At 34.9% G+C, this 15,158-nt stretch overlaps 2 protein-coding genes across 2 annotated transcripts; both read left to right on the top strand.

Moving 5' to 3' along the window:
- Nucleotides 1-391: 391 nt before the first annotated feature.
- Nucleotides 392-5,399, top strand: LOC121777849 (twinkle homolog protein, chloroplastic/mitochondrial-like). Its single transcript, XM_042175198.1, has 15 exons — nucleotides 392-809; nucleotides 1,112-1,211; nucleotides 1,437-1,490; nucleotides 1,533-1,553; nucleotides 2,326-2,373; nucleotides 2,457-2,543; nucleotides 2,632-2,692; nucleotides 2,811-2,993; nucleotides 3,096-3,227; nucleotides 3,445-3,506; nucleotides 3,648-3,731; nucleotides 4,095-4,226; nucleotides 4,573-4,669; nucleotides 4,748-4,882; nucleotides 4,968-5,399. The coding sequence occupies exons 1-15, from the start codon at nucleotides 512-514 to the stop codon at nucleotides 5,076-5,078; spliced, it is 1,605 nt and encodes a 534-aa protein (XP_042031132.1). The 5' UTR covers nucleotides 392-511; the 3' UTR covers nucleotides 5,079-5,399.
- A 3,298-nt stretch (nucleotides 5,400-8,697) lies between these two features.
- On the top strand, nucleotides 8,698-10,527 carry LOC121776338 (berberine bridge enzyme-like 18). Its single transcript, XM_042173513.1, has one exon. It carries the CDS (start codon nucleotides 8,698-8,700, stop codon nucleotides 10,294-10,296), a length of 1,599 nt encoding a protein of 532 aa, XP_042029447.1. The 3' UTR covers nucleotides 10,297-10,527.
- Nucleotides 10,528-15,158: the final 4,631 nt, after the last annotated feature.

Genomic DNA, 15,158 nt, shown 5'->3' with positions numbered 1-15,158 from the left:
ATTGTAGGAGGGTTTTGTGTGTGTATATTTTCATATTCATTTAAATTTTTAAAATTTTCACAATTACATAATCATCCCTATAACAAATATCGTTGTTTATTAAAATAATATTTAGAAAAAACATAAATATAATAGTGAAATTCGCTAGTTATATAAAAATATTAGACGAAACAATTCGATGATAAAATTTATTTTCGACAGTTTCAAATACCTTAGTGCATAACATGATGAAATTTTTTTAATTTCCACATTTTACGCGTCACCTAAATACTTTAATCTAAAAAAAACAATGGAAAAGTGAAAACCAACCAAAACGCAGCGAAAAATATTTGATTTCCTCTTTATTTTTCGTAGGAAATAGGAATTTAAGGATAATACAATAAATAAATTTCTAAAAATTCGGAAAATAGCTTCTTCTCCTTAAACCCTTCACTGCTTCCCTCCCGCCTTCCATGGCAGCTGAAAACCCCTTCTCTCTCTCTTGCTAACGACGATTCTAGAGAGAGAAACTATGTTTTTTCTACCGCCTCGTAAATTTTTGCTCAGTCCTTCCTCGAAGAGTAGCAGAGTTATTGCCATGGGTTCCAAAAATTTTCTGCTTCAGAAATCGCCGGCTGCTCCGGCTACATACGCCTGCTTACATTCGCTCCATGATTCTTCTAATTCTTCGCCGAGAACACTTCTTTTTGACTCATACAGTCGGAAATGCTCGAGGCTTTTTGCTATTCCGAAGCAATTGCAGCTGAATTATCTGAGGGCTAATGGCTACAGTTATACGCCCTATGCTGCCATGCCTATTCCGAGACCGAGTGAGTGTTTGTTTTGTTAATTATTGTTTTTTTGACGATTTTTCGTGTTTGCTTGTTTTATTGGATGAATTGTTTTTCTTTATAATTTCACGTGTTTTGGAGTTTAATGAATTTGTTTCAATGATAAATCTCTCGTTTTTAGGTTAATTGAATGAGGCATCTTTCGTTTTTCTTGGTTAATTGAGTAAATTGGAAGTGTTTTGTGAATGTCTAACAATGAAATGCAGGTACTTTTGATAGGAGTGAATTAGGAAGGTTATCTGCAATGCGGTTTTGATGCTAATATGATTTGATTTGTGTAGTTTCTGATGTCAATGTTGAGACTCTGGAGAAGCAATTCGTTGATGAAAAGAAGCTGGTGATGTTAAAGCAGAAGTTGCAGGAAATTTGGTGGCCATCATTGTTATCACTTTCTTGATATATAATTGGGTGATGTATGTTTCAACAATGTCATCTTATAAAGTTCTATTGTTGATACAGGAAGCAAATACCGAAAAAGTATTTTATGGACTCGATGATATAAAGGAAGCAAGTGACGTCATTATTGTAATTACTATATTTTTCTATTGGGTATATTCACTTAAGGGTAACTAGCTAAGATCTAATATTTTTGTGATCTGATATAAGGTTGAGGGTGAAATGGACAAGCTTGCTATGGAAGAAGCGGGCTTCAAGAATTGTGTGAGTGTTCCTGATGGAGCGCCTCCAAAAGTTTCGGCAAAGGAACTGCCCACAGAAGAAAAGGTTTCCCTTTCTACATTATTTTTGAAGACTGCCATTTGGTTACATCTTTTTCCTCTGTTTTCTATCATTTGAAGATCTGAAGATTCAACTTTTGTTTGCCGTTTTAATATTAGTATATTAATGCAAACTCCAGTTTGAATGTCTGTTTTGCTTTGACAGCTTATACATCTCTACTGCCCAAATTTGTGATCCAACCATGTGTTTTATGATTTTATCCTCAATAATGTCAAAAATTTTTTGACTCTTAATATTTTCTTTATATTCCCTATGTTACATTTGTTTGAGGGGTTTGAAATGGATAGATTTCGACCCCCTCCCCCTAAAATGAGCGAAAAAAGAAGATATATTGAAATTGACAGTCATGTGTTTGGAATCCTTTCATTCCAAATGATCAGTAATGGATGTGCCATTTTGATCTACAAATTCATCATCCTTATTTGGATGCAAATACAGTGAACTTTTTGAGTGATCTCTATCTTGATTACTGAAAGTTTTGGTATCCTTTGCATCCAAATTCTGTGCTGCATACGAGGGGTGTTGATTTGTTGCTAAGTTTAATGGGTAGGATAACCCCTTTTTATACCATCTGTGATTTGCGCCTTCTAATATGTATGCGGAACTCCAGATAGTTACTTCTTTCCTCAGGTGCTCTCTGTAATACGTTTAGATCAATGGTAGTGGATGTGAATGCATTATTATGTGTTAAAGAGTCTCTTAATGAATTTGATGTCTGACCTTTCCTAATCTCGCTGTATGTATTCTTTGAAGCTAGGACACGAAGTATCAATATCTATGGAACTGCAAAGAATATACTGAAAAGGTTCATTATGTCATCACTTAGTTATTTTTCTTAATTATGCATGCAAGTGGCAGAATATGACACCCTAGTCGTTCTGATTTCAGGGCATCTCGCATAATTCTTGCAACTGATGGTGATCCTCCTGGTCAAGCCTTGGCAGAAGAACTTGCTTTGCTCCTGGGAAGAGAAAGGTATTCATAGTTAATCCCTTGTATGTGTTATCATGCTTATGGTCTCTTCTGAAAAGCTAAGGAAATCTTGGTTTCTTTGGTTAATCAGGTGCTGGAGAATCAAGTGGCCAAAAAAGAATGATACTGAATATTTTAAAGATGCAAATGAGGTTTGAAATTTTGGCACATAAAAATTCTGCAAGTAACTAATATTTCTTGTTTATTCTGAAATGACGCTATAGTTGCACTCATGGTCTTCCTCTTTACTTTCTTCTCTTGTGAATATAGGTGCTTATGTATATGGGCCCTGATGCACTGAAGGATGTCATTGAAAATGCAGAGCTTTATCCAATAAGAGGGTTGTTTAATTTTAGGGATTACTTTGACGAGATTAATGACTATTATAACCAGTCTCTTGGTTTTGAGCTTGGTTTTTCAACAGGATGGAAGGCCCTCAATGAATTATACAATGTAAGTATGATAACCGAATGTTGTTTTGTTCAAAGGCAGTTTTATGCTTGTCTGTAGCCTTGTCTGTTTCTGAATATTTTCTAAATGCCTTATTTGAGACAGGTTGTGCCTGGGGAATTGACAATTGTTACGGGAGTTCCAAATTCAGGCAAGAGTGAATGGATCGATGCTCTATTATGCAATCTCAATCATAGTGTAGGCTGGAAATTTGCACTATGTTCAATGGAAAATCAGGTAACCTTTTACTTGAAAGTTTTGGTTGTTGTAAAGTTATAAGCATCATTCTCCATACATGAAAAAATTATTGATTTTTTCAAGAGTTTATAGTTGTGATGTTTTATAATTTAAAGGTAAGTATACACACACACGAGAAAGAAAGAGAGAGAGCTCTACCTTTTCTTTTGAACTTCATACGTGTAATGATGTAACCTTATGATTCATGGGTTTCCAGGTTAGGGAGCATGGAAGAAAACTCTTGGAGAAACATATAAAAAAGCCTTTCTTCGATGTTAGGTATGTTAATGAGTTGTCCAAACTTTTCTATTGTTTAATTTGTTTTGTGGAATACATATATTATCTTACATCAGTACCTTTATTGTGTATTCTCACTAGCTGCTTGCCTGCTTTGCCTTTGTTTCTGTTTCTGATAAAAAGGTATGGGGAACATGTTGAGAGGATGAGCACCGAGGAACTGGAGCGAGGAAAGAAATGGCTCAGAGATTCATTTTCTCTAATCAGGTTACTTTGATAGGTCATATGCTTATGTTTGCAAGGAAAGAAATGGCTCAGTGATTCATTTTGCATGCACATAGTAGAGAAAAACCAGCAGCAAACCGACCAATTATTTAGTCAGCTATTTCCATAGTTCTTCATTTTGGTCAGACTTATTGGTCATCATCATTGTCCGAAGTACTTATACATGAAGAAAGTTTATTGAATAAATAGTGAGGAGATGGATTGGGAAAGAGAGGCTAGAATAAAGTTGCTATTTGTGTAACAAGTGAAAAATGACATGGATTCTCATGCCTATATTTTCCTATTCAGTAGTGGAAGGTCTGATCATACTCATTATTTTCTTTGTTCATATGAGTGATGAAACAGGTGTGAGAACGATTCCCTTCCAAGTATACGCTGGGTTCTTGAACTTGCAAAAATAGCAGTTCTACGCTATGGGGTTAGTGGGCTCGTAATTGATCCATACAATGAACTGGATCATCAACGCCCTCCTAATCAGTAAGTCATCTTGTTTTTACATCCGAGAATTCATGCTTGTATTTTACCACGATAAGCCAATTGAGTTACATTTAATATATAATCTTCACCGTGCTTTAACTTTACTAATTGTATCCCCTACCTCGACTTAAAGAAAAGCCGCCTTCTTTCTTCTTGTCCCCGATTTTCAGTTTCTCACCTGCCAAATCATCCTTCTGCAATGAGATTCCCATTTCAGCGACACCTTTTAATCCATAGACTTTATGGAGGAAAAAATTGTGATTATCAGTAAATATTAATGTTGAAATGGTGAAAAACATGTTGATGTGGAACTGCTTATTTTCTAACGCATCATGATATGGAACAGGACCGAGACTGAATACGTGAGTCAGATGCTGACCACAGTGAAGCGGTTTGCTCAGCATCATTCATGTCATGTTTGGTTTGTTGCTCATCCAAGACAGGTTAGAACTTGCAAAAAAACCTCATCGACACTTGTTCTGGTAATTTCCTCGGAATAACCTTTTATCTCAACGTGCTAGTTGCATAATTGGATTGGAGGCCCTGCAAACATGCATGACATCAGTGGGAGCGCACACTTCATAAACAAGTGCGACAATGGAATTGTTATCCATCGTAACAGGGACCCGGATGCTGGCCCCATGGACTTAGTTCAGGTATCCACAATTGTGATGTTATTACGACTCTGGATACTTATCATACATCCGTTACCAAATATTGAGCAAGTTTTTACGATTTCAGGTTTGTGTGCGGAAAGTACGTAATAAAGTAATAGGAACCATTGGAGACACCTATTTGTCATATAACAGATACAAACCTTCTCTATTGAGTGGCGAAAAGCGTCTATCGTGATTATGTGTTTCTGATAACTGTGACAACGGCCTATCAGGGTAACTGGTGAGTACGGGGATATTGATGTGACGGACCTCCTATCTAAGCGCAAGCGCGGTCCTTAAGGTTTGAGGTTCGGGCTCAGCGAGGAGCTCGATATTCATTGTTGAAGGTATTATTGTTAATCTATGTTATGCTTATATATATATATATGGTTGATTCCAGATTTGCTAGCCAATTTTGTGTAACGTAGAGCAGTAGGCTTGAGATTGACATCATTAATTTCTGTATATATTTTGATTACTATTGGCTAAATGAAGGATGTTGATATTTGGAGTTTTCTGTGAAGATTCATTTGGTACAATAAAATCAACGGAAATTTGAAAAATTATTTATACTACTAATTTATAGTGAACAATAAAATATACATATTCAAGAAGCAAAAGCTCAACTGCTCAAGAACCCAGTGAATATAATCAATTTGTACACAAGAATAATACGTTTCCACAATGAAATTGCAATCAAATCATTTAAATAAAGGATCTTCTAGTAAAAAAATCTACTAAGATAATAAGAGCATCCACAACGCTGCTCTTCTGCAAGAGCAGTCGTCGTGCTGACGACAAGAGCATGAACACCTGGCATGCTCTAGTTGGTCGTTGGTTTATCATTTATTATAAAAAAATGTGAAAAAAATCTGAAAAATTCAGATTAATAAAAAAAAATATTTTTCCACTTCCCAATAAAATGTATCCGTTTTTTCACACTTTTAATTTATTTTTTCATTATTTTTATCCAAAAATTCACATTTTCATCTATAAATACCCCATTTCAACACAAAAAATCACACTACACCAAACAACTCTCTCAATCTCAATTTTTAGGATTATAATTATGTAATTTTTAATTTTTTAGTAATTTGTAATAGTATTTTGGGTATTTTAAATGCATGTTAATATGTGGAAATGTTATTAGTAATTGAAGTATTTAAATTGATTAATAGAATGGTGGGACACTTAGTAAGAGGATGCTCTTGCGAAAGAGAATGAATGTGGATGCTCTAATACTCTCTTTGTCACGTCATAAATGTAATGTTTTATTTTTGCATTTCTTTTGGAAAAAATAATGGTGAATAGTTAAACAACCATCAGAACTATAATTTTTGTTATGAGGGTCAAACAACCATCAGAACTAATGAATAGATATAATTTTTTATAACTTTTTGTTATTGATGAAATTGAAGTTATAATTAAGTTAATGACTGAATTTGTAATTACGTTAATAGAATTTCATTCCAATTGGCAATACGAAGACTAAAGTCCATTTTTGGTCCCTTAGGCCAAAAAACTTTTTAGTCCTTTATATTACGTTTGTGACCTTTTGATACCAAACAATATGTTTTGGTTCATATTTAACATTTTCCGTTAAAATTAACGGTCAAACATGTTTGACCAAATTAATAACTTAATTATAATCTAATTAACTAATTAGTGATATTTTAACCAATTTAGATATTAATAAATAATTAAGCATAATTAAAATGAAATTAAAAAATTCCAAAATCAAACTTTCTCCCTCCTCCTTCCCCAAATCGTTTTCCCAAAGGTTTCCTTCTCCTTCTACTCCCAATCGCTCACTAATTCCCTAAGGTTTACAATCAAACTCATAAAATCTTAAGGCAGAAACCATAATCGACAAAAAAGCGTCCAGCCCTTGTCTATGAGTAATTTGGAAAAAACTCCAACTCCTCATAGTTTGTTCGAATGGCCGATAGAGTGTCTGGTGAGAAATCGAAAGAGGGAGTGAGAGATAGAGACCGAGAGTGAAGGGGTGAGACAGCGGTGGCGATCCCGGCAGCGGCGACAGCTGCGCGGAGGAGAGGCAATGGCGGACAGCAAGCAGAGGGCATGACAGCAACTGATCCTTGGCCGCGACGGTGGCGATCGATTAAAGGCGGTGTCTCTGTGCAGGCAGGCAGAAACGGAAGGGCGGCTTGGTTGGATCAGAGGGCTCTACGCGTACATGGCGCGCCACGTCACCCGGAACCCGAGGGGCGCGTACGTGAATTATAGGGATCTTGATTTGGGGAGGAATGGTGAAGGGAATAGTACTAGTTTTGAAGAGGCTAGGGTTTGGGGGGAGAGGTATTTTAAGGGCAATTTTAGGAGATTGGCTAGTGTGAAGACGAGAGTCGACCCCTCGAATTTTTTCAGAAACGAGCAAAGTATTCCGCCCTTGGTTTTCGAATGTGTTTGTTTTAATTTTATTTTAGAAGGTGTATTTAAATTTTAGTGTTTGTAATTTTTCATTAACTTTGTGTTAATGTGATTGATTTAGTTTTCATTTTTTTCAAATTTGCATTGGCTGCAAATCAAAATGTGTAATTTTTAACTTAATGAAATTCGCATGTTTGATCATTCACATATAAATGAATTGGATTATACAGTATAATTATGAAATAAGAAATGAAACTTAATGAATAATAATAAGAAAGTTAAAATTTAAAGGCACATGGTGTTAGATTATGATCGAAAATAGATGTTAGATTATGATAAGGGTGTCGTCAATTGCAGCCTACATAGCTATTGCTGAGTACTAGATCAAATTGTTGGTCTAGCCCGATGCCTAAATGATGTAGCTCCAACCGATGACGTTGAAAATGTTGAGCACGCCAACTGTATTGGAATGACTTGAAATTTGCACCGAACTTGCGACACGGACTGAGGAATCAAAGGCATTGCTATGCCATGTTGTACGGTGGAATTTAACCATCCGACACCGTTTAAAGGGCGAATTAGTGTTTTTTTATAATTGTTTTCCGACTTAATTTTTGATTTGTGAAATTTTGTTTTATTTTCTTTTACTGTTCTTAGGGTTTTCAAATCACCTATAAACAGTTTGATTTTATTAGTAATAAAATTCGGATTCAATAAGAGATTTATGTGTTTTCTCGATCACTTCGGTCATTCTTGTGGCACTCATTAGGCCTAGTTTGCCCAATCTAGTTTATTACCTACACGAGTTGTACATGTGTATTTTATGTCTTCGTGTAATTCAAGAACCATCTCTCTAAAACTTAAAAGAGTGTCAAATCGTAGGTAATACAAAATCGTTGTGTCATGGTCGAATTTCAATATGTTCTTGTTCCACAAAAATGGATATATGTCTAAAGACTTATTTAACTAATTAAGCCGCACACGCCATCGGCCAATTGAAAGGATATAAACATTTTATTGAGACATAATTGGTCCTAATTTTCAAATCAAAGTTTTACTTTTACATATACATTAACCCTCACATTAATTCAAATATTCAATTGGTTTTTCAAACATTTGATAATGATATCCAACACTATTTCGTGTAAACAAACTAGGTTTCCATATTCTAATTTACACTATTTCGTGTAAACAAACTAGGTTTCCATATCCTAATTTTCTACCTAATATTATTTTCTCCCCTTTTAACAATTAATCTCTAATCCACGTCATTCATGTAGAAAATTTTAAAATTTCATCTTAGTAATTAGTTAATTAGTCATCTTAGTTACCTAAAACATAAGTTATAATGTAGGAAAAGTCACCAACAATGACTATATATAGAAGGGGGTGTAGCCATTATTACGAACAAACAAAATCAAGAAATGGCGCCTCCTCGTACCATCACATTGGTCTTATTAATTTTCGCAAATATCTCATCCTTAGTAATTTGTTCGTCACCGGATCACGGATACGACGATTTTCTCGAATGCCTAATCGATCAATTCGAACGATCAAACTCGGCTACCGATATAATCTACACGCCTCGAAACGCGACATACGCGTCTCTTTTACTAGCGCATAATCTCCGTCCGGCCTCCGCCGCGCCGGAGAGACCCGGCCTCATCGTGACCCCACTCCACGTCTCGGAAATCCAGGCTGCAGTATCCTGCTCGCGGAAACTCGGCATCCAGATCCGGGTCCGGAGCGGCGGCCACGACTACGAAGGGCTCTCCTACACTTCTGCTGGAGCGCCCTTCGTGGCCGTCGACATGCGGAACTTCCGTTCCGTCACCATCGACGCCGAGGCCAAAACGGCCTGGGTCCAAGTCGGCGCGACGCTTGGGCAGCTCTACTACACGCTTTCCCGGGAAAGCGACACCCTCGCTTTCCCGGCAGGCGTGTGCCCGACGGTCGGCATCGGCGGGCACTTCAGCGGCGGAGGGTACGGCATGATCTCGCGCCGCCACGCCCTCGCTGCCGACAACATCGTCGACGCGAGACTGGTCAACGCTGCCGGCGAGGTCCTTGACCGGTCAACTATGGGCGAGGATTTGTTCTGGGCGATCCGAGGCGGCGGAGGGACGAGCTTCGGGATCGTCGTAGAGTTCAAGGTGAAGCTAGTCACCGTCCCGGAGATAGTAACCGTTTTCAACGTGACACGAACGCTGGAAGAGAACGCGACCGAGCTCATTGGAAAATGGCAGGAGATTGCCGATAAAGTCGACGAGAATCTCCTCCTCCGCCTTTTTCTGAATCCGGATATTTCTCCGGCGACCGGAAAAAATACCGTGGCGGCTTCCTTTACCTCCCTTTACCTCGGCAAGGCCGAGGAACTTCTTCCGATAATGCAGAAGGAGTTCCCGGAGCTCGGATTACGGAAACACGACTGCATCGAAATGAGATGGATCGAAACATTTCTATACATGTCCGGTTTACAAAACCAAACCCTAGAAACCCTAATTGACCGGACGCCACAGGGCTTCTTCCTGCGCTCGTATTACAAAGGAAAGTCGGACTTTGTCAGTGATCCAATCCCGGCTTCCGGGCTAAACGAGATGTGGAAGCTTCTAGAAGGAGAGGACGGCGTGCAGCTGGAGCTCAGCCCTTACGGTGGGGCGCTGAGCACGTTCTCCGAGTCCGAAACCCCTTTTCCGCACCGGAGAGGGACGCGGTTCATGATCCATTACGCGGTTTTGTGGGCCGACCCGGATGAATCAGGGTCGCGCATTGATTGGATTAGGCGGCTGTATAATGTGATGGAGCCGTATGTGATGAGGAATCCGAGGGCGGCCTATTTCAACTACAGAGATCTCGATATCGGTAGGAATAATGAAGGGAACACTAGCTATGAACAGGCTAGGGTTTGGGGGATGAGTTATTTTAAGGGGAATTTTAGGAGATTGGTTCGTGTGAAGACGAAATTTGACCCCTCGAACTTTTTCAGAAACGAGCAAAGTATTCCGCCGTTGGTGTCAGAGTAGAAGAAAGATGAAATGAAGGAATAAATAATGATAGTAGTTGGTGAAGAAATGTTTGGATTTTATGAATAATGTGATTTGGTTGGATGGATTTATACTATGTTGTTTGGGACTTGCATGGCGTGTTGGCTGTGATGTGTATATATGATTGTGAGCAATGGCGGATCCAGGAGTTGAATATCGTGGGGTCGGAAAAAAATTGAGTATAATAGTAAAATAATTAATTTTTAAAAATATTTTTAATTTAAGTATTTATATTTTGGAAATGACATAATGTTATCTATAATATCAAAAATTTAGAAAATTATAATTTTTAAAAATAATTCAAATATGTATAATAAGGTTGAAATGTTAAATTATATTGTAAAAAATTTAGAAAAAAATAAAGAAATATCACTGTATATTAGTATCATTATTCAAGTACGTGTTTAATTTAAATAAATTAATTAGTGGAAATATCAATAAAGTATTTTATATGTAAAATTGATTAAATGGTTAAATTGTTTAAAAGTGAAGTTAGGCCAATATCAATACATTTTTGGTTGATTAATTTGAAATACTACAAATAAAGAAATACAGTAAAATTTTAATGTTTATTTATACAATTTGAAATACCACTAGATCACTAGAGTAGGAATGTGTCAATTTTTCACGGAGCCACCTATTTTCTTCTATTTAAATTTATAGGAATAGTAATCTCTCTCTCCTCACCACAACAAGCACGCATCTCTGAAAACAAATCTGAAAAGGCCTCTCTCCCTCTTTCATTCTCGCCTTCTTGGTCGCCGCCTCTATTGCCGCGATGCCGCTGCCGGATTTCAGACACGGCTGCCACAGCGTAGTTCCTCCTCATCTCTTGCTCACCTCGTCATCAATTCTCTGTGTTGCGTAAAGGGGCGGTGGGACGGACGCCGTAGGGTCGAAGGCAATCTTTCCGGCAGCAGTCCAGGGGCGATGGTGGGGTCGGCCGACCCCACTCGACCCCACTTGGATCCGCCGCTGATTGTGAGGAATAAAGTAATGCAACCTTTGTTATAAGTTGATTGTTTAAAAAATGAAGATAGATTAGTGGTTTATTTCAAAAATGAAGATAGATTAGTGATTTGTGGATGAGAAAATATTCATTAGTCTAGACATATTATATGACAATATGAGGTGATATGTGCAATCAATGAATTTTTTATAAGTGGAAAGCTATACATGGAAAATAGTCCTATTACATGCATTTTAGTACCTGATTTTACAATGATAATTAATCATTTTCAATTAAAATAATCCTATTACACAAATATACTACTAATAAATTACTTTTTTAACTATTATATATGTTATAAAGAGTAAATGAACATTTTAAAAATATCTCGATTTTTTTACATGCTATTAGGAAACTATTACAAAGTAAAATATGTTAATTACATGCTAACACGTTTTACGAAGATTTTCCATGTTATAGAATAATAAGTAGATTTAGATTCACATTTCAAAATTCATTGATTGGGCCATGGCTAACTCTACATCCATCCTTATCACAAAACTCATCAGACGACGACCTATAAATCTTCTAATGCACAGAAGAAACAATTCATAACTTGTCGAATAAATACAAATATTACGAAGAAAATGACAAATTTGAATCTTGAATTAACAGAAAAAGTACATGCCAATCTAACTAGTAATTTATGAATTCTGTAAATTTATTTAACAACTAGTATCACGCCCGTGCCTTGCACGGGTCATTTTAATTTCTTCATATTTATTTCGTTATGCGAAATAAAATTTGTGAAATGATAAACAAAAGAATATTCGACATCCTCTTCCTTTGGATTATACTGTTTCAATTACATTAACCCCACATGGCCACAAGAGTGCGTTTAAATGCTAACTTTTCTTAAAAATGTCAACACGATCACATTAAAATTTCAACACATATTTATGTTGACATTTTAATAAACTGTCTTGACATTTAAATATCAGACTTAAAATTAAAAAACATTTTAATTCTGTGAAAATATGAATTAACCGTTGAGTTATAACTGCATGAGCAAGTTTACGTTGCAATAATTTACGATTGCACTGGTGAGACACTTCCTAGTCGAGCTCCATTTCATTGCAATATAGTGACCCTATACACTAAAAACCCAAACCTTGAAACCTAAATCATAAACCCTTAACTTTAAAATATACTCATCATGACCAACAAATGAATCAAATATCAATAAAATTCTCCCTCCGCCCCAGTTCAATTTTACTTTGTTGACCACTTATTCAAAACAAATGAGCCAAATATCAATACAATTCTCCCTCCGTTCCAATTCAATTGTACTTTGTTAATCACTTATTCTATTTGGGGGGTTTTAGATCTGTATTTGATATCTTACATTGGGTCGGCCTACTTGATAATCCTTACTGATAGTGGAGGTTTTTTACCTGAATCTTGTCTGTAAATCTGCTTATATGCTCATATCAAGAAAGTGCTTTACAATAGGGCTATGTGAACGGTAAACAAAAAAAATCTTGCTTGCATTCATCCAAGCATTAAAATGAAAAGGTTTTTAGTAATAGTAAATTTATTTAAAAGATTTCTTCAGTTACATAACTTGTGTAATTATTTATTTTAGAAATTATGAAAGAGAACGGTTGGAATTGAGAAGGTCGAGATGCCGTTAAAATGTAAAAAAAAATCTGTGTGAATTAAGTGTACATTTCATATGCTACTAAATTGGGGATTTTCAGCTTTTGGCTTGTCATTTTAATCAAATACTAATAATATTGTAACTGAAGAAATCTTTTAAATAAATTTACTATCACTTCTAAAGAAAATGTATAAGAATTTTAAAAAAACATAAAACTCAATCAATTTGACATTTAAATAATGCAAATACATACGCCGATATATTTTGACTATAATACTTTTGGATCTCTATACAACTTTAAACAATTATACTAATATGCGCATGTCCTTTGAATTTCCTCATTAAATGTATCTCATTCATGTTTTAGAAAATAATAGTAACTCTCTATTTTGGAAACTGCCGCATTGAATAAGAATAAAAATCGTAACTGCTAAATTTTATTTTACAACTTTCCACCAATTGTACTACAAATAATTACTCTTTTCATTTTTCAGTATTTATGATATTATTAAAACTATAAATTAAATTAAATTACTACATATTATAATACTTTTTGAATCAATTTTAATTAATTAGTTAAAATTAAACAAAATATTTAAAAATTTATTTAATTATTGTGAATCAAGTAATGACAAAAAGAAAAAGCATTTTCACATAACATACTCATTACTTTTATTAAGCAATCCATATTATTAATCTCAATTCAATTTTATTACGTAACATACAATCCTATAACTGATCATGTTATTAATTATTTTTGGTAATATTGAAAATTCAAAATAATTTTCCATAAGTGATTCGATTATTGATTATTATTAATAATGTTGAAAATTAAAAATACAACTCATCAATTACACTTTAATGCCCAACGAAAAAAGGCAATCTCACTTTTCATCAATAATTCGTGATTATAAGTTAGAAAAGTCAATCCCACTTTAATACATTATGCTGATTGAAAAAAAAAACAATTCGCATAATATATATTTTATTATACATCTAATATTTGAATAAAGAATGATCTAAATCTTTCAATCGGGACGTAAATTTACCCATTGACATCAATATTATTGAAAGTGGTAATTAATAGTACTATATTAGTATGTGGTTGTAGATTAGACTTTCTAAGCTAAATCCAATTACTACCATTTAAGAATTTCATTAATTGAAAATCAATTAACAATAAAGTACTATTAATAAACTCTTTTAATCAAGAAATTATAGATTAGAAAGAAAACGAAAATTTCAATAAATTCAATTAGGTTAAAATCTGTTTTCCACATATATAATATGAACCACCATAAGTTATAAACCTACTAAAAACATACAATAATTAAATCAATACATTAATATGATACAATACAAATAAACTAAATCAACCATCCATTCTTGCCCCAAAAAAACCCTAAAGAAGAATCCAACGCCTCCGTCATAATTGCCAGAAAATTCACCGACGGCTATGAGAAACACAAACACAAACTCGCACCACCAACACTACTCATCTTCCCTTTCAATTTTACATTTGATCTATCTCCAGGTTTGGTCATTTCAAAAACACAAACGCCTCGAAATTTGATGATTGATGAAGTTATGCTAGACCGTACGTAGATCATTGAGGAGGATGAATTTTTCTTCTTCTAGGAAGATCGCAATATTAGTAACATAACAATCACACAAAAAATTTGTGTAAAATAGATGAATATAAATATACTACTATTGGGCATTAGTGAAGAGCAAAAACCTATTGAAAACAAATTTTTTTCCTTCAAAGAATTCAATGATCCAACGGAAGAAAGTAATAGAGAAATGAATAACAAGCTAGCAACAAACATATTTATAGACAAAATATGTAATGAAGCTATAGCATGGTGCAGCCAGAAATTGATATTAAATTATTATTAATACTACAATTCATAATAATATAGCAGTTACAAATCTTCTAATTTATTAATTTTATTAGACAACGTATGTCATTATTGTTAAGAAATTTATATTAAATTGTCAAAATTTTAAATGGATGCTAAAAGGAAGGAATCCATTTTCCATTGTCAAAGGAATTGAAACGATTCTTTCTATATATAAATTTTTATGCACCCATCAACATAAATATTATGATTTCCACATTAATATGGTTAAACCGCTTAAACGTATGAGGATGCTATTGCTTGCAACCGTCAAACTTTTAATTGAATTATCATTAATACAATTATGAGTAATTGGCAGTTACAATATTAA

Source organism: Salvia splendens, chromosome 18 (genome assembly GCF_004379255.2).
Source record: "Salvia splendens isolate huo1 chromosome 18, SspV2, whole genome shotgun sequence".
NCBI lineage: Eukaryota > Viridiplantae > Streptophyta > Magnoliopsida > Lamiales > Lamiaceae > Salvia > Salvia splendens.
This window is presented reverse-complemented; position numbering and strand designations above follow the sequence as displayed.